The sequence below is a fragment of the Euleptes europaea genome, chromosome 19 (assembly GCF_029931775.1).
Source record: "Euleptes europaea isolate rEulEur1 chromosome 19, rEulEur1.hap1, whole genome shotgun sequence".
NCBI lineage: Eukaryota > Metazoa > Chordata > Lepidosauria > Squamata > Sphaerodactylidae > Euleptes > Euleptes europaea.
Window position 1 is genome coordinate 8,705,052 of NC_079330.1, and position 19,892 is coordinate 8,724,943.

Below are 19,892 nucleotides of genomic sequence, written 5' to 3' on the forward strand. Positions count from 1 at the left end.
CCTTTTATTGGACCCTGGGAACATATAGTGGGGAGCAGGAAGAACTGTTGTCTTGATGATGTGCTGGGTCATCTTGCTAGCCGCTGCAGGAGAAAGGATGCTGGACTAAACAGGCTCTCGTCTGATCTGGCAAGACTCCTTTTACTTTGTGAAGAGTGGTTTGGAACAGAAAGGGAAATTGCACAGCAAACAGCGATTGGTGGATTGATCCCAACCGCAGACAAACATGAACTCAGTAAGGGGGAAGAAAACCCCTCAAAGAGGTTTTTTTTTTTTCAAACTCAAAAACACATTAAAGCTCGCTGAAAAATAGAACAGTCTCTTTTTTTAAATAGCTAATCTTTTAAACCCTGATGTGTCTTAATAACAGTCGACGTCTTGAGAAACAGTCTGTTTTTTCCTTCTTCTTCTTCTGATGCATACCGTAGCTTTCAATACAGGTGATATTCCAAGATAACTGGTCCACTTGATCCACCAGAATCAAAACTTTAGCTTTGTCCTCTCGTGACCGAAATAGCTGCACTGTTAACCGTGGCTGCGACTCAACCGGGAAAACACAAAATTAAAAACCAACAGGCACATCACTGGCAAAATCCAAACGAGTCCGGAGTTTCAGACTGCGGAAGCCTGACAATGATTCTCGAGTCTCTTTGGCTACCAAACTCTGCACTTCTCTATGGGGTGCATGGCGGTGCCCCCTTTGCAGTGGAACGCTTCCGAAAAGGCTTCGAAGTTTTGCAAGGACCCCATCACCCTGGGAAAGGAACAAGAAGGAAAAAAGGAACATCCCAAAAAATATATTGTACAGCTGGGAAACTGTTAAAGAAATTGGGGATTTTCACTTTGCAGGGAGGATATCAAAGGAGTTTATAAAATTAATCATGGGGTGGAAAGAAGAAAAAGTAGAGTCGGTTTTTATATGCTGACTTTCTCTACCACTTAAGGGAGAATCAAACCGGCTTACAATCGCCTTCCCTCCCCACCCCCATGAGGTAGGTGGGCCTGAGAGAGTGTGACTAGCCCGAGGTCACCCAATTGGCTTCATGTGTAGGAGCGGGGAAACAAATCCAGTTCACCAGATTAGCCTCCACCGCTCATGTGGAGCAGTGGGGAATCAAACCCAGTTCTTCAGATCAGACTCCACGGCTCCAAACCACCACTCTTAACCACTACACCATGCTGGCTCTCTCCTTCAAATGTTCTTCTTCCACTATGAATTAATGATGATCTCCAAAATGTCCTCTCATTAACAGCCTTCCTCAGGTCTTGCAAATTGAGGGCTGTGGCTTCCTTGATCAAGTCAATCCATCTCATGTTGGGTCTTCCTCTTTTCCTGCTGCCTTCAGCTTTTCCTAGCATTATTTTTTCCATGACTCTCACCTTCTCATAATCTCATAACTACATGGTAAATAACAACAGCACATTGGGAGAAGAGTCACTAGGACCGTTACCTGTACTTCAGTGGACTGTGGACATCAGTCTTAATCGACTGGCTTGCATATTCAGGCCTGTAGGAACCGCACCAGACCTGGATGGGGACAATGATTTCAGTTCACATGAGCCCCAAAATAGACAGAAACACCTAGAATCAGCTAAGTCAGATGCTAACCTGGATCTCAGGATATGGATCTTAAGGGCCTGGGCCAGTTCAAAGCAACACCCTTAAGGAGCCCAATCAATAGTCCACCCAACCCCAAGTTATCTACTTAAATTCCCCAGTTTTCTTTATGGCTTCTGTTCAGGATAGGGCCACCAACCTCCAGAACCTAAGAACATAAGAAAAGCCCTGCTGGATCAGACCCAGGCCCATCAAGTCCAGCAGTCCATTCACACAATGGCCAACCAGGTGCCTCTAGGAAGCCCACAAGCAAGACGACTGCAGCAACATTGTCCTGCCTGTGTTCCAAGGCACCTAATATATAATAGACATGCGCCTCTGATACTGTAGAGAATAGGTATGCATCATGACTAGTATCCATTTTTACTAGTAGCCATGGGTAGCCCTCTCCTCCATGAACACATCCATTCCCCTCTTAAAGCCTTCCAAGTTGGCAGGGAGTTCCAAGCAGTGGCTGGAGATCTCCTGGGATTACAACTGATCTCCAGTTGACAGAGATCAGTTCCCCTGGAGGAAATGGCCGCTTTGGAAAGTGGACTCTATCATGGCATTATGCCCCATTGAAGACACTCCTCCCAAATCCCTGCGCTCCTCAGGCTCCACCCCCCACCCCAAACTCCAGGTAAACTCCAGTGTAAAGTGATGCATATTGGGGCAAAAAAATCCCAACTTCACAAATACACTGATGGGATCTGTGCTGGCAGCGACAGACCAAGAAAGGGATCTTGGGGTGGTGGTGGATAGCTCAATGAAGATGTCAACCCAGTGTGCTGCTGCTGTAAAAAAGGCAAATTCCATGCTGGCTATAATTAGACGAGGAATAGAAAATAAAACTGCTGATATCATACTGCCCTTGTACAAATCTATGGTGAGACCACACTTGGAATACTGTGTACAGTCCTGGTCACCACACCTAAAAAAGGATATTACAGAGCTTGAGAAGGTGCAGATAAGAGCAACCAAAATGATTAGGGGACTAGAGCAACTGTCCTATGGGCTGTTTAGCTTGGAAAGGCGGCGGCTAAGGGGAGACATGATAGAGGTCTATAAAATTATGCATGGTTTGGAGAGAGTGGACAGGGAGAAGTTTTTCTCCCTCTCCCATAATACTAGAACGCGAGGTCATTTGTTGAAGCTGGAGGGTGACAGATTCAAAACAGATAAAAGGAAGTATTTTTTCATACAAAGCATAGTTAAATTGTGGAACTCCCTGCCCCAGGATCTGGTGATGGCTGCCAACTTGGAAGGCTTGAAGAGGGGAGTGGACATATTTATGGAGGAAAGGGGTATTCATGGCTATTAGTTAAAATGGATAGTAGTCTTGATGCATCCCTATTCGCTCCAGTCTCAGAGGAGCATGCCCATGATATTAGGGGCTGTGGAACACAGGCAGGACAATGCTGCTGCAGTCGTCTTGCTTGTGGGCTTCCTAGAGGCACCTGGTTGGCCACTGTGTGAACAGACTGCTGGACTTGATGGGCCTGGGTCTGATCCAGCAGGGCCGTTCTTATGTTCTTATGTTTATGTTCAGGTATTTCCCTATCCGGAACTGGCAACTCCAGTTCAGCTGCAGTCCACACAGTAGGTGGATCTAGGCTATTTCCTAGGGCACTAGAGGGTGTGTGTGTGTGTGTGTGTGTGTGGGAGGGGTACCAGGGTCAGCAAAAGAGACTTGCCCTGAGCAGCAGTCCTGACCTGCCCCCCTGCCTTGCACCTGTGAAGGAAGGAGCGTACCTGGGCAGGCCTGGTAGCTCAAGATGCGCACCAGGGTGGTTGGCCAGCCTAGGGCAGAAAAAGCCCGTCAACCGGCCCTGTTTCTGTCCCGTGTGAGTGGTCCCAGGGCCCAGCCCTGGAGTATTCTTTCGTTTGCAACTGCTGACCTTGATGTAAACAAAGGAAGCCAGAGCCTCTACACAGAGGCATCCCTGCTGCTGCTCTCTCCCCTACAGTTGAGAAAGGTGCTAGGAAGATCAGCACCACAAGCTCAGAGCTTCCTGACCTCATCTTTCCCACCTGGATGGGCAAAGGAATGTACAAGGAGAAAGGTACACAGGCAGTGGAACATTGTATCGGGAGACCCCATCCCAATCAACAACCTGTGCGAAATTGAGGAAGAAGAGCTGTTCGTGAGTCAGATCCAACCCGGGTAAACTTGGCTCCTTTCCTTCTCTTGCGACCCATTTTAAGTAAGCCTGTTGAAAAAGAACAAGTTGTTACTGCCTACCGACGAAAAAGGATATTTTTGTGTTTGGTAATGTAACACCAAGCCCTGACCTGGATAGCCCAGGCTAGCCTGATCTCATCAGATCTTGGAAGCTAAGCCAGCATGGAGTACTGGTTAAGAGTGGTGGTTTGGAGAGGTGGACTCTGATCTGGAGAACCGGGTTTGATTCCCCACTCCTCCACACGAGTAGCGGAGGCTAATCTGGTGAACTGGTTGGTTTCCCCACTTCTACACATGAAGCCAGCTTGGGTGACCTTGGGCTAGTCACAGCTCTTTTAGAGCTCTCTCAGCCCTACCTACCTCACAGGGGCCATTTATGCATGATCAATTTTGATGCTTGTTCAAAGCTCTTTTTTAAAATGCGACTTTAAAAATGCCTATTCACGGACCCGACGCAAAAGGAGAAATTCCACCCACCCCGCACTCGCCTGCTCCTGCATTCGTTTGCATAGCCATTAGCATGTGCATAGCTAATGTGCCGCTGTTGTTTTGCATGGTTCCCTCTGGTTATTCTTCGCAACAGCGGCGGAGCAAACACAAAAGGTCGTGTTAAGTGGGCTCTTTAGTAATGCGAAGCAGGTATGTGCCGGCTTTGCAGTCACTTCCGGAATGACAGTTCAGTGTGCAAAATTTAAAAAAAAATCTGGGGGCAATTCAGCTTGGAACGGGCTGCTAATTACCATGCAAAAATGGCCAGGGTGTCTGTTGAGGGGGAGGGAAGGTGATTGTAATCCAGTTTGATTCTCCCTTAAGTGGTAGAGAAAGTCAGCATATAAAACCTCCTCCTCCTCCTTCTTCCCCCCTGCTTAGTACTTGGATGGGAAAACACAAAGGAAGTCCAAGGCTGCTATGCAGAGGCGGGCAATGGCAAACCACCTCTGAATGTCTCTTGCCTTGAAAACCCTATGGGATTGTCGTAAGTCAGCTGTGACTTGATGGCAAAATAAATAAGCGCACAAACTAACAAATAAAAGTAACACCCCGTGGTCCTAGGTTTGCCAATCTCCAGATGGGGCCTGAAGATCTCCTGGAATCACAACGGATCTCCAGACTACAGAGATCAGTTCCCCTGAAGAAAGTGGATTCTTTGGAGGTTGGGTTGCCAGGTCCCTCTTCACCACCGGCGGAAGGTTTTTGGGGTGGAGTCTGAGGGCGGGGTTTGGGGAGGGGAGGGACTTCAATGCCATCGAGTCCAGTTGCCAAAGTGGCCATTTCCTCCAGGGGAACTGATCTCTATCAGCTGGAGGTCAGTTGTAGTAGCGGGAGATCTCCAGCTAGTACCTGGAGGTTGGCAACCCTATTTGGAGGGTGGACTCTTGGCATTATACCTAGCGAAGGTCCTCCCTCTCTTCTAACTCCACCCTCCCCAGGCTCCACCCCCAAATCTCCAGGAATGTTCCAACAACCCAGAGTTGGCAACCCTACCTCCAAGGAACCTGCCCAGGTGTTTAGTCCAGGTTGTCAAGGCAACCATCACAGCTCACAGCGCTAAACGGTACAGAGAGGAAAGCAGGGAGTTCAGTTTTCTCCTTGGCTGAGATCTTCTGTCTCTGCTCCTCAAGCGGCAGATTATAACCTCCTGCAATGTCAAACCCATTACCTGGGGCTGCTTTTGTGTTCAATTGGCCAATTTGCTTTCTAGGGCCGGAGCTATTACTGGAAACGACTTAATGGGTTTCAGCACCGGTGACTTCTCAGTTCTTCCCTTGCCTTCCTCTTTCGGTGGAGTCGACTCTCCCCCACTCCCTATCCCAAATCAAGGGAATAGCTTTGGAGGCTAAATTTGCAAAATGATCCCTTCTGCGTAATTGTCAGCATTCGTTCAGAATCTTCATATCAAGGTGGGGGAGGGAACCTTCCACCTTGGTCCCCTCCTGCATCTGTCTCTTATCACACAAACACATGAAGCTGCCTTATACTGAATCAGACCCTTGGTCCATCAAAGTCAGTATTGTCTACTCAGACCGGCAGCAGCTTTTCAGGGTCTCAGGCTGAGGTCTTTCCCATCACCTACTTGCCTAGTCCCTTTAACTGGAGATGCCGGGGATTGAACTTGGGACCTTCTGCATACCAAGCAGATGCTCTACCACTGAGCCACAACCCCTCCCCAGTTCAGTGGGATTCTCCTACTATCTGTTCCCATCAATGGGTCTCAGGCTGAGGTCTTTCCCATCACCTACCTGCCTAGTCCCTTTAGCTGGAGATGCCGGGGATTGAACCTGGGACCTTCTGCATGCCAAGCAGAGGCTCTCCCACTGAGCCACAGCCCCTCTCCATGGCTCTCTAGGGTCTCAGGCAGAGGTCTTTCACATCACCTCCCTGCCTAGTCCCTTTAACTGGAGATGATGGGGATTGAACCTGGGACCTTCTCCATGCCAAGCATAGGCTCTACCACTGAGCCATGGCTCTCCAGGGTCTCGGGCAGAGGTCTTTCCCATCACCTACTTGCCTGGTCCCTTTAACTGGAGATGCCGGGGATTGAACCCGGGACCTTCTGCATGCCGAGCAGAGGCTCTCCCACTGAGCCACGGCCCCTCCCTATGGCTCTCCAGGGTCTCAGGCAGAGGTCTTTCCCATCACCTGCTTGCCGGGTCCCTTTAACTGGAGATGCCGGGGATTGAACTTGGGACCTTCTGCATACCAAGCAGATGCTCTACCACTGAGCCACAACCCCTCCCCAGTTCAGTGGGATTCTCCTACTATCTGTTCCCATCAATGGGTCTCAGGCTGAGGTCTTTCCCATCACCTACCTGCCTAGTCCCTTTAGCTGGAGATGCCGGGGATTGAACCTGGGACCTTTTGCAGGCAAAGCAGATACTCTACCACTGGGCCTGGGCTCCTCATGCCAGATTCCAGCAATAGCTTATGTTAACTGCTGCAACATCCAAAGGAAAAAGTACACAGAAATTAAGTTACCTTGTAGGCCTGACGGACGCCTCCGTTATCAGCAATGTTTTCTCCAAGCGTGCTGATTCCACTGACCTATGACAGAGAACACTCATTGGTACCACACATAAAGCCAATCTTCCCTGTTCCTTCCCCTTATTGTACCAGATTTTCACTCCACACAGTTTTCTACTTCTTTTCAACTGCAGTTCAGCTGTGAGACCGGGCTACAGCTAATCGAGAGCTTTACCATCCACAATTTGCAGCTGCTCTCATTTCCTTCCATTCCTTTGCATCTTTTTAGCCCTCTATGCTACAGATGCGCAAATGACAATGACAGAACACTGCAATAAAGCAATCTTGATGTGACATAGGATCGCACCCAGATTTTTTTCCTGTGGTGTTTCGCTGAGGCACGCATGTATTTCTGTGCACTGATAAAAACACCCCACAAAAAAGGAATCTTTCCTTTCAACCATACACACAATCCGGGGACTGTTTTATCATGGCACATGAAGCTGCAGATGACCCAACTCACGTTTTGTCCCCCGGCCAGCTCCCACGTGTAGTTCCCGTACTGGTAGACCATACAGCGTGACTGCTCCTTGAAATGTGTTGCGGAAAAGTTGCTCCACCAGTCAAACATGTTGCCGTCTTTGTCAAAATTCCGGCCTGTTTGTGTTGGGTGGGTAGGAGAGAAATAAATAGGAGGGACCACAGACTCATGAGAGGGAGATGATGAGATGGTGAGAGGGAGGGCATCTTGGCCATCTTCTGGGCATGGAGTATGGGTCACTGGGTGTGTGTGTGGGGAAGGTAGTTATTAATTTCCTGCATTGTGCAGGGGGTTGAACTAGATGACCCTGGTGGCCCCCTCCAACTCTATTAGGGGATGAACCAGCCTCAAGAATGGGATTTTTCCTGCATGGTGACTCATTTGCCACTCCTTACCATTGTCATCAAATCCATGCGTGATCTCATGACCTATTACCATTCCGATCCCACCAAAGTTGAGCGCCTGTGGTTGGTGCTTGCTGAAGAAAGGGGGTTGAAGGATTCCTGCAGGAAAAACTGCAAACATATCCCCCCCCCACAAATAGTTATGATTAGGGTTACAAACCTCCTGGTGGTGACTGGAGGTCTCCCGCTATTACAACTGATCTCCAGCCGACGGAGATCAGTTCACCTGGAGAAAATGGCCTCTTTGGCAATTGGACTCTATGACATTGAAGCCTCTCCCTTCTACAAACCCTGCCCTCCTCAGGCTCCGCCCCCAAAATCTCCAGGTATTTCCTAACTCGTAGCTGGCAGCCCTAGTTATGATGGAAGTTCACTCTTCTCCCAATGATCTACCATAGTCTTCTCTAGCGTTGGTGTTTCTGCATAAGAAATCTCATTGGAGACTTGGGGACTACAAGCACTGATTTATGCTTTCCTCCATTCTGCTGCATTATTGCTCCAGATTTTTTCTCTCCCTGCTGCTGCTGCTTTCTACTGCTCTTAAATGCTAGTTTAACTCAGCTCAGATAAAAGTGACCCAGTTTAGAAGATCAGTGCTTCAAAGTAACTAAACCCTGTGAATTAAAGGAGGGAAAGAGAGACAATTTAACATCACTCCCACAATCATTCTGCTTTTACAGGAGAGGCTGTGGCTCAGTGGTACAGCATCTGCTTGGCATGCAGAAGGTCCCAGGTTCAGTCCCCGGCATCTCCAGTTAAAGGGACTAGGCAAATAGGTGATGCGAAAGACCCCTGCCTGAGACCCTGGAGAGCCACTGCCGGTCTGAGTTGACAAGACTGACTTAATAGACCAAGGGTCTGATTCAGTATAAGGCAGCTTCATGTGTTTTGACTTAAAAAAAAAAAGAAGATGATGAATTTACCAATCTGGTTCCGGTTGGGGGAGTAGAATGCGTTGACCACCGCAGCCCCAATCAGCCATCTACAAAACAAAGAGAGAAGTATTAATGTGTCAGCTGAGAAGCAGTGCGATCTGACACCAGGATGCTGATGCCAACGGAAGAGGTCTACTTCACAGAACACATCACAGGAGAGGAGAAAGTGAAATAGTCTAGATCAGGGGTCCCCAACCTGTTTGAGCCTGTGGGCACCTTTCTGACACAGGGTGGTGGTAGGGTTGCCAGGTCCCTCTTCGCCACTGGTGGGAGGTTTTTGGGGTGGAGCCTAAGGAGGATGGGGTTTGGGGAGGGAAGGGACTTCAATGCCATAGAGTCCAATTGCCAAAGCGGCCATTTTCTCCAAGTGAACTGATCTCGATCGGCTGGAGATCAGTTGTAATAGCAGAAGATCTCCAGCTAGTACCTGGAGGTTGGCAACCCTAGGTGGTGGGCACAATGATAAAACAGCTGCTGCAGGAGTTGGAGCCGCATCCAATGAAGCAGCCCAAGTGCAGGGGAGAAGAGGAGTCATTAAAAAAAAAAAACCTGGGAAAAAAGAGTTACAGAATAAAACACTGTAGTGTTTCAACTACATTATTGGCAGAAAATAGTGAAGATTTGAAACAACTACTGCTGAAAGTTAAAAGAGAAAGTGCCAAAGCAGGACTACAGCTGAACATCAAGAAAACAAAAGTAATGACTACAGGAGAATTACACAACTTTAAGGTTGACAATGAGGAAATTGAAATTGTTCAAGACTTTCTATTCCTTGGCTCCACCATCAACCAAAAGGGAGACTGCAGCAAAGAAATCAGAAGGAGATTGAAACTGGGAAGGGCAGCCATGAAGGAGCTAGAAAATATTTTGAAGTGTAAGGATGTGTCACTGGCCACCAAGACTAGATTAATTCATGCCATCATATTTCCTATTACTATGTATGGGTGTGAAAGTTGGACAGTGGAGAAAGCTGATAGGAAGAAAATAGATTCCTTTGAAATGTGGTGTTGGAGGAGAGGGTTACGGATACCCTGGACTGCCAAAAAAACAAATCAGTGGGTTCAAATCAAGCCTGAACTGAGCCTAGAAGCTAAAATGACTAAACTGAGGCTATCGTATTTTGGTCACATCATGAGACGACAAGAGTCACTGGAAAAGACCGTCATGCTAGCAAAAGTTGAGGGCAGCAGGAAAAGAGGAAAACCCAACAAGAGATGGACTGACTCAATAAAGGAAGCCACAGCCCTCAGTTTGCAAGATCTGAGCAAGGCTGTCAAAGATAGGACACTTTGGAGGAATTTCATTCATAGGGTCACCATGAGTCAGAAGCGACTTGATGGCACTTAACAAACACACAGTGAAACAGCTGAAACAATACTACGGTATTTTAATTTGTACTGCCAATCAGATCTCCAGTAGCCAATCAGAAGCCTCACAGGGAAAGAGCCCCATTTGGCCCCACCCACTCTCTAAAAACAGTGGGTGGGCATCATGGCACCCTCAGGCACCACGCTGGGGACCCCTGCAGAAGTTAAATCCAACTCAATGTAGCCTGAAGTCCACTTGCCATCTTGACACTCACACGTCTTGGTCGACTCTCTCTCTCAGCTTTCTCAAGGTTTTCTGCGCCCCAGCCTGGAGGTTGGCCAGGATGTTCTCAAAGTATTCGTGTTCACTGAAAGTCAGCTGGAAAGAAGCAAACAGGTTTGGAAAACAGCAGTGTTTCAGACTCAGCTACTGACCCCATAAACAAGGGGAAGCAAAGGCACTGGGAGAGTATAGAAGTACTTGCATTGGAAAGAGGGCATACCAGTAATTAAAGGTAAAGGCAGCAAGCACCAGGTCATTCCTGACCCATGGAGTGACATCGCATCATGACATTTGCTAGGCAGACTTTGTTTACGGGGTGGTTGGCCAGTGCCTTCCCCAATTGTCTACACCGACTTCCATCGGGATTGAACTCGGGTCATGAGCAGAGCTTGGACTGCCGCGAGTGGCAATTTCTCACTCTGAACTACCTGGTAGGATGGTAGTGAAGACCAACGGGAACTGTAAAGCATTTAGTTTACTGAGTAGTATTGGAGAAATGATTGAGGTATAATATTTTAAAACACGCCAGTGGTGGTGGTGGTGGTGGTGGTGGAGTGGCTGCATCCTGTTATGGGCTTCAGACTTACATTTGTATATTCCTGGTCCAGCTTTTCATTCTGATTTTCTAGAATATAATCTGGATAGCCTATTTGCTCTTTAATTGCAGTGGCCTATGAGAAAAATGCAAAAGTTATTCATTTCCTGTATTTCTCCTAGGATCAAACAATGACATGTACTTTCGATTTGTTTTACCCTCTTCCTTGTCAACATTCCCCCTTCCCTTCCAAAATTGTCCAGCGAGCTTCCAGTTGAGGATTTGAGCTGGGGGGTCACAGAATACCAGTCTGTTCAGCACACATTTACCAATACATCCAAGCTTTCTTTTTGCAAACACGGATGCAAGTTCCTGGCTGCTTCAGGAAATCTCCCGCCTGGTTGATGCAGATGTGCAAAGAGGCCACAGATTTATCACAGCTCAAATTTCTGTCCTGCTTGAAAGTTTGCTTGCTAAGTGATCCCCTCTTTTGTAAGATTAACTTGTCTCAAGATGTGACTGCTAAAATGTTAAAATGCATAATTTTCAGATGGTTCTAGGAATTAAAATCAACTTAGTACCCTTAATAATTTGGGGGCACAATTTGAATTACGTGTTTTGAGGAACAGCTGTACAAATGTCCGATTTACAATATATCAGGCAATCAATCTGCGTTATACAATGTGTGCCCCCAATTTCAACTAAGTCATGTGGAGATACTGCCAACATCCCCTTGAATCATTCAGTCGGACTCGAATCATCTTTGTATATATGATACAAGTCCGATTTTCTTTTTGTTTGATGAAAAAGAAAATCCAACCTTTTTGAAATCTCATCCCTGATCATTGGTCTCTCCGGCAGGTTCATTTTCTCTGACCTTTTCCTGGGCTTTCGTTTTCGATGTCTCGTCCATCCACTGCAGTTCATCCAGCGTCTCAATGAACACTTCACGAATTTTATCAATGAGTTCTCGGACCTAAAATAAAGATAAATGGGAAGGTATCATTTTTTGTGCTCCAGCCAATAATAAAATGGCATGCTCCAAATGAAGATCAATTGGGTGTGGGGGATGCTAGCGAGATGCGTCTAGAAGAGGCATGAAGTGTTCTAATGAAGTTGTTAGCACCATGCTAGCAAAAAATATCCTAGATAGATAGAAGCCAGGTCATGGACAAAAGCCAGTTCATGGGACACAAGAGCTGGAGAATCAGAGAGTAAATAAGAATAAGGAAAGAACATACCATTCTTTTGCTCTTTCCAGCGAAAGTTTCCCTAACGTAAAGTGCTCCGACTGCATTTTCCATGTTGGTGTTGACGTAACTCACGCAGTCGCGCCACCGGGCTTCCTCCACCATGGTACCATAAAGCGCCTTGGAGAAAAATGTTTGGTCACTTCTGCTGTCATTCACCCTAAGGACCCATTCCTGAAAAATGGGCCCAAAGCCTTTAGGAAGCCGACTACGGCCTCTGCCGGCGCATGGGCCCACACCACAAGCGCCTGGAAGGTGCACGCTGGTGTGAGTCGCCCCAGCGCCGGCGTGCAGGACCGGGCGCTGCTCCCCGACTGCCGCCTCCTCCCACTGGCCTCTGGCTGCTGGCACAGGCCGCAGCGGCACCCTGGGAGGCATTCCTGGGGCGTTCTGGCGCCCTGGGAGGTGTTCCCGGGGTGTAACGGCGCCAGCCGCAGGGCGGGGCTGATGTTAGTCGGCCTCCCAAGCACTTTCGGCTCAGGAACGCCCCTTTTTATTTTTGAGGGTTGCACGGGTTTTTGGTGCTGGGCAGAGGTTTTGGCTGTGCCGGAACCCCTTTAGGAGGCAACGCTGCCAGTTTGCCTCCTAAGCCCGGCGCGGACATTCCTTTCAGGAATGCGCTACTCAACCCAGTGAGGGATGTTACCTTCCTGTAGTTTGCTCGGGCATCTCTGAAACGCCGGCTCAAGCCGCTGACTCTCTCGAGAACCAGTCGCCAAACCAAGTAGTTCTGGATAGTGCTGCGCGTACAAGAAGAGGAGACGTTGACAATTTGAAAAGGGGGGGGTGTATAATCTACTCCTAATAGGAGACTTCAAGCATTAGCAAATCCTCTGCTATCACAGAGTGAAATTTCAGTTGCAACAAACAGAAGAAGAAGGGTTGGTTTTTATATGCTGACTTGCTCTACCACTTAAGGGAGAATCAAACTGGCTTACAATCACCTTCCCTTCCCCTCCCCACCACAGATATTCTGTGAGGTAGGTGGGGCTGAGAGTGTGTGACTAGCCCAGGGTCACCCGGCTAGCTTCATGTGTAGGAGTGAAGAAACAAATCCAGTTCACCAGATTAGCATCCGCCGCTCATGTGTAGGAATGGGGAATCAAACCCGGTTCTCCAGATCAGAGTCCACTGCTCCAAACCACCGCTCTTAACCACTACACCATGCTGGTGTACACTGGATAACTAAAATGTTGCAACTGAGATGCATGATAGAGAAAGAGTCAAAATTAGAGATGCCACAAATATCCATGATTGTGCTGCTTCCAAAGTCTTTCTCTAGATTTCTCTGTCTAAAATGAATATCTAGAGACAGTCTTGAACACCTATTGGCTTTAATTTTGTTATTTCTCAGCCCTACTCAGACCCAGAGTGCCATATTAAGCAGAGTTACAGCCTTCTAATTCCACTGAAGTCAACAGGCATAGAGGGACGTCACTCACAATCAATGACTCAAAAATCCTCTCCCTTTTGTAAACTGAACCCATGAACCTTTTATCATTATACAATTTTCTGATTCCTCTGCATAGGATCTCTTATTCTAAGGAGAATTTCCCAAATCACCACCTTAAACTTGTCACATACAGTGGGTGGGTCTTTACTGTAGCCTTTTATTATTGCCGTAGCTGCAGCTTAGACTTTGTACCACTGGGTCAATGTGATACCTTTCATGGGCTCTCTTTCCCCCACTTGGACCCAGAACCCTCTTGTGATCGCTACCTGGCTGAATAACTGGAGACGATGGCTTTTAGTTCCTGGAGATACGGTACTCCATGCACAACTACCTCCTCCTCAGAGCCAATCTCAATGTTCACTGAAGACATGACCCCTTGGAGAAAAAGTGTCCAATTAAACCCCTAGAAGAGAGAGACAAACACCAGCAAGTCTTTATCCTAGGAAGACCTGTGGAGACACCATTTTCATCCAGCTACGGTCCTCCTCTTCATCCCCAACACCTGGTAGAATGCTTTCTTAGTTTATTAGTTTAATTCTTCATAATCACACATTAAACTGCTTTATACTGAATCAGAGCACTAGTCTATTAAGGTCTACTCTGATCAGACACTACTGTTTGGGGGCTCAGGTTGAGGTCTTTCACATCATTAGAAGAAGAAGAGCTGGTTTTTATATGCTGACTTTTTCTACCACTTAAGGGAGAATCAAACCGGCTTACAATCACCTTCCCTTCCCGTCCCCACAACAGACACCCTGTGAGGTAGGTGGGGCTGAGAGAGCTCAAAGAGAGTTGTGACTAACCCAAGGTCACCCGGCTGGCTTCATGTGGAGGAGTGGGGAAACCAACCCGGTTCTCCAGATTAGAGTCCACTGCTCCAAACCACTGCTCTTAACCACTACACCACGCTGGTCACCAGTATTCAAGTCCCATATCACCATAAATTTCAACAAGATTTCCAGGGTATAAGCTTTCGAGTCAAAGCTCCCTTCTTCAGTGTGAGCTTTGCCCCTCAAAGGTTTATACCCTGGAAATCTTGTGGGTCTTTAAAGTGCTACCGAATATGAATCTTTCTCGTCAACTGCAAGCTGACATGGCTGCCCACGTGAAACTTGCTCTTGATGTGCTTCTAGGCTCGAACCCTTCCTAAGCACAAGAGCTGACCTTAAAAACCACAAATAGTTTAAGACCAAGTGCCTGAAGATCCAATTTCACCCACGTCAACTTGCCCAGGATTTAAGATCAGCTGGCAGCAAACCGCTCCTTCAAAGAGCATCTTGTGTCGGGGAGTTTTCCTTCTGCCGGAGGAAAGCAGATTCATGGGATCCAACCCAAAATTTTATTTAAAAATTGCTACTTCCGTAGTATTCACAGTTGGTGCCAACAAGTGTATTTTAAAAAGAAATGTGAACTCCACATTATCCAATTTGATAAAAGAGAAGATGACTGAAGACTTCAAAAAAAAAAAGGGAATGCTATTTCGAATATGTTAAACAGAAAAGATAGTTTGTTAGAGATAAAGATTAGTTTATAAAACTTACTATATAGGATAGAAGGAACTTATTTTTGTTTTAAAAAACGTTGACTATAAGAATAATGTATAGGATATTTGAAATGAAGAGACATTCCCTGAAGGAGTACAAATTGTGTGAATGTGTGTATATGTAATTTGTGTGTTTTCTTTCTGGAAATGTTAATAAAATATCTTTTAAATTTTTAAAAAAGTTTTTTAAAAAAAGAAATGTGAACTCCTTCAGTTAGATTTTATTTTGCTGTTCTAACGTGCTGTTTTAATAGCTGCTATTGATATTTTTCATAAATGGGGACAGGAAACTGTTGTTGCTTTTTGTTATTGTTTTATTTTGTTGGATTTCTGTGCTGTGTTTCAAGCTGCCTTGGGTATTTCGCTTGGAAAGGGAAAGGCAGGGGAGTTGCTGGAAACAGTAAGGGAATTGAACAGAATATTGAGCCAGAAGAGGTCCCAAGTGAGACACAGGAAAGAGGAATCTTTTATTTGATCAGGCTACCTGCCCTCCATAATCTAATCCTACCAGTGTCAATATATATAACTATGAATGATAATTACAGAAATTGCTTGGGAGCTACAGGGTCATCATTGAGGGGGCGCCCAAGGGAATACATCCTTAAATTCTTACATTCAGCTGAAACCTTTCCTGTAGTTCGGCAACAGTCATTTTGTTGTAAAGCAAAGTCACGTCATGCCTTTCTTCTGCTGGAGCTGTAGCCTAGAAAAGAAAGGAAGGAGCTGCCACCAAGCTTTGGCTAATATGAAAATCCAAGGATGAGTTAGAAGGAGGAGGAGGAGGAGGAGAAAAAGAAGGGAGGTATCCAGTGTGCCATCACAATTTTGGAATTAGGGATGAGATTGATCATAGTTCCAACAGCGGATCAAACTGTCACTCTTTAGGCTTTAAAACAGTCTAAGTCAGTACTGTGCCTTACACGTATTGGTGTGTCGATTCTAAACTCTCCTACCATACGGAGTTTTCCACTGCAAATTATTAAATGAAGAAGGGCCACCCAACCCAAAGTTCAGACTTGCTGGCACATGCTTTCTCAAACATTCTTTTGTTCACACATCCCTTTGGAGTCACTTTTGGACTTCCCACAATTAAAGTACTCACATTTGCGATATCAGTCTCAAACTCCATCACTGTTCTCATTTCTTCTTCGACGAACTCATTGTCTTTGGAGACGTTCAGATCTTCTCTGATCATTTTGGCAATGGTGATCATGTACTGTAAGTAGGCCTCTCGAACCTAGAAAGCAGGCCAAAAAGAACCGTTTTGAATTTGCATCGGAATGAGGGTTGCTGACCTCTAGGTGGGGCCTGGAAATCTCCCGGTATTACAATTAATCTCCAGTTGACAGAGATCTGGTCCCTTGGAGAAAAAGGAGACGCCTGGAGAAGGAACCACCCAAGGCAATATTTTTATAAGTCTAACATGCAGTTTGGAAATGGTGAAAAGACTCACTCTTCGGTAGTTGCCATCATTAAAGTAGTAATCTCTAGAAGGCATTCCCAGGCTAGGTTGGTCAATCTGAAGAACAACAATCTTAATGAGTGGGAAATTATCTTACGGAATCATCAACACAATTCCATACAGTCCCAGGTACCTCTAGATAAAAAGGATAAGAAGATCTGCCTTGTTTCTTTCATTTACTGTTTGGGATATTCTCTCTGCTCTGAGTTCCCCTCCTCCTCAATTCCAGTGTAACTACGAGAATTTTTAAAATCAGTTGCAAAACAAGAACATGAATAGATTTCATTTTTTTTGTGTATTCATCTGCATCTTTCCTCTGTATCAGTGACTCGCACATTAATGAAAACCCTGCAAAAAAGCAACTCTGTTGTGTGTGTGAGGTTTTTTTTGTGCAGCTTCATGTATACCTTCTTGCACATTGGTACAACACAAGCAGAATCGTGATGCATCATAATTACAGGCACACCAGGATTGCTTTTTTGCAATGTGTTACCACTGTATATACACTGACACCGCAGGGAGGGAGATGAACATCATCAGAAAATCATGGCGCATCACACATGCCCAGTGACCTATACAAAATCCAGAAGGGTTTTTTTTTAATGGAACAACAGAGAATTTGTAATACATTTGTTCCACTTGAGAAACAAGGCCACGAAATTCACAACTCCAAAATCAGAATAAGGAGAATTTTGGAAGCATCTCTACCAAAAAGGTTCCAGGACAGATATTATATTTAAAATAGATGAGAAAGAGGTTTATCCTAGATTGGAAGCATTAGAAATGTCAATTGGTCTTTTGCTAGGAACAATGACTGATTGATGTTGTCTACGTAATCATTCTTGAGTTCCAAAGCCCAGGATGGAGAGGATTTAAAAAGCTTCCTTAATTATCTACGGTGGGAAAGACCTTGGGCCTAATGTTTAATCTTCACACAAACACACACACAACACCTACGCAAGCTACAGAGGTACACTGGCCTAGGCAATCACAGTTCCCCTTTCCTTTTAACCCTTCCTTACATAAATAATATTTCTGCTGGAATCTCTGTCATCGTGCCATACAAACATATCAACGAGGATTCGTGCGTTGAATCGGGAATTCAGTAAGGAGAGCTTCTCTTCCAGACCCCAATTTGGCTCTGCGGTAAAAGGACAATAATAATAATTTTAAAAAAGAAACATACTATTTCTGAAAGTGAATTAAATGTGTTTATGCCGGCTCACTTAAACCTACTTTCGACAGCAATGACTAGAGGCTGATACACTAAAACCCCTTATGAAGAGAGACTGTGTGTTTACGGTAGCCCATGTCTTATTACACTGTGATCTTCATGCGCTCCTGCGAGAAAAATTTCTGCTATCGTTACTTAAGGATAGTCTAGCCCAAACAGATGTGGGCCTAGTGTGCTATCTATTAAGGGACAGTAACGCGCATATATCACTGATAGTAGCAAGATTCTTGGAAACCTCCCTAGATCAATCTCCTCCATAGAGCTAAATTTTATTAAACGGATCACATAGCACTTTAAGAATTACAGATTTTAACTATTTTAATGACATTTCACCATTCAGATACTGTATTTTTAATGACTGATTACTGTACTTAAAAGATCTATGCCAATAAAGGTTTGAATTGAATTGAACGTGACAGTAAATTGGAGCGGATCAGCTTGGATTACCTCCTGGCAAATAAACTGGCTCGCCGCTCTTGTTTTACGCAGACTGATTTGAAGCCAATGTTGTGTAGTGGCTACAGCGCAGGACTAAGACGGAAGATGCCCACAGCCCTGTCCTAAGCAGAGTTACACTTTTCTAAGTTCTTTTGTACCTTTAGTGACATTCTGGTCTGCAGAAGCCACCGGCCAGCCTCCAACCACACGCAAGACCTCTAGCAGAGGCGATGAATCACGTTGCTCTATGAAACCTACAGGCGACGATATAGAGGAGAAAATCAACAGTGGAAATTGAAAACAAACTAATAAGCAGGAGGCCATAATGTTGCTGGGAACAGTCTATGTATAAACAAATGCATGGTACTGCCATATATTGATTCAGAGAGGCAGCATGGTGTAGCAGTTAAGAGCGGTGGTTTGGAGCAGTGAACTCTGATCTGGAGAACCAGGTTTGAGTCCCCACTCCTCCAGATGAGCAGCGGAGGCTGGGTGACCTTCGGCTAGTCACAACTCTTAGAGCTCTCTCAGCCCCACCTACCTCATAGGGTGTCTGTTGTGGAGAGGGGGAGGGAAGGGGATTGTAAGCCGGTTTTGATTCTTCCTTAAGAACTGCATTGGCTGCTTAAAAGGTAAAGGTAAAGGTCCCCTGTGCAAGCACCGGGTCATTCCTGACCCATGGGGTGATGTCACATCCAGATGTTTACTAGGCAGACTTTGTTTACGGGGTGGTTTGTCAGTGCCTTCCCCAGTCATCTTCCCTTTACCCCCAGCAAGGTGGGTACTCATTTTACTGACCTCGGAAGGATGGAAGGCTGAGTTGACCTTGAGCCGGCTACCTGAAACCAACTTCTGTTGGGATCGAACTCAGGTTGTGAGCAGAGCTTGGACTGCAGTACTGCAGCTTACCACTCTGCGCCATGGGGCTCTTATTGGCTGCTTGGGGGGGATTGTCAAAATAAGCCCTGGATTTTCCAGAAAGACCTTCATTTCAGTAAAGATAAGAGACTGGATAGGTGATAAAGCAAATACAAAAGAAAAGACTCACTCTCGTTCATACAAGATCGATAAAGCGTTTTTGCCTTCCGGAAGGCATCCCGATCTTCCTGCCCTGGTGTCTCCAGCACACCTGGAGGATACAAAGGTTGTCATGGATATAACAGCTTGCACCCAGAAGACAAGTATACAAGGTGTTAGCAACAAGAAGTTTGGTGTTGTGGTTAGAGTGTTTGAGCAGGGAGAGTGGGATTCATAGAATCACAGAGTTGGAAGGGACCACCAGGATCATCTAGTCCAACTCCCTGCACAATGCAGGAATTTTACAACTACCTCCCCCCCCAGTGACCCCTACTTCATGCCCAGAAGATGGTCAAGATGCCCCCCCTCCCATGATCTGCCTAAGGTCATAGAATCAGCATTGCTGACAGATGGCCATTTAGCCTCTGCTTAAAAACCTCCGGGAAGGAGAGCTTACCACCTCCCGAGGAAGCCTGTTCCACTGAGGAACCGCTCTAACTGTTAGAAAATTCTTCCTAATGTCTAGATGGAAACTCTTTTGATTTAATTTCAACCCGTTGGTTCTGGTCCGACCTTCCGGGGCAACAGAAAACAACTCGGCACCATCCTCTAAATGATAGCCCTTCAAGTACTTGAAGATGGTTATCATATCCCCTCTCAGTCTTCCCCTCTTCAGGCTAAACACACCCAGCTCCTTCAACCTTTCCTCATCGGACTTCAAAACCAAGCTTAGCCATGACACTCACT

At 46.0% G+C, this 19,892-nt stretch overlaps 1 protein-coding gene across 1 annotated transcript in view; it reads right to left on the reverse strand.

The window, feature by feature from the left end:
* Positions 1-628: 628 nt before the first annotated feature.
* MMEL1 (membrane metalloendopeptidase like 1) overlaps positions 629-19,892 on the reverse strand; it is a 31,455-nt gene continuing 12,191 nt past the window's right edge. Inside the window, exons 5-23 of the mRNA XM_056865327.1 lie at positions 19,177-19,257; positions 18,287-18,382; positions 17,479-17,597; positions 16,448-16,513; positions 16,097-16,231; positions 15,608-15,697; positions 13,718-13,854; positions 12,645-12,738; positions 11,990-12,118; positions 11,626-11,724; positions 10,801-10,884; positions 10,206-10,309; positions 8,612-8,670; positions 7,680-7,799; positions 7,267-7,400; positions 6,759-6,824; positions 3,715-3,810; positions 1,452-1,528; positions 629-754 (exon numbers count right to left, since the gene is read on the reverse strand). Of these exons, the coding sequence (XP_056721305.1) occupies positions 655-754; positions 1,452-1,528; positions 3,715-3,810; positions 6,759-6,824; positions 7,267-7,400; positions 7,680-7,799; positions 8,612-8,670; positions 10,206-10,309; positions 10,801-10,884; positions 11,626-11,724; positions 11,990-12,118; positions 12,645-12,738; positions 13,718-13,854; positions 15,608-15,697; positions 16,097-16,231; positions 16,448-16,513; positions 17,479-17,597; positions 18,287-18,382; positions 19,177-19,257 (1,886 nt within the window). The 3' untranslated portion in view covers positions 629-654. The remainder of the gene's footprint in view (positions 755-1,451; positions 1,529-3,714; positions 3,811-6,758; positions 6,825-7,266; positions 7,401-7,679; positions 7,800-8,611; positions 8,671-10,205; positions 10,310-10,800; positions 10,885-11,625; positions 11,725-11,989; positions 12,119-12,644; positions 12,739-13,717; positions 13,855-15,607; positions 15,698-16,096; positions 16,232-16,447; positions 16,514-17,478; positions 17,598-18,286; positions 18,383-19,176; positions 19,258-19,892) is intronic.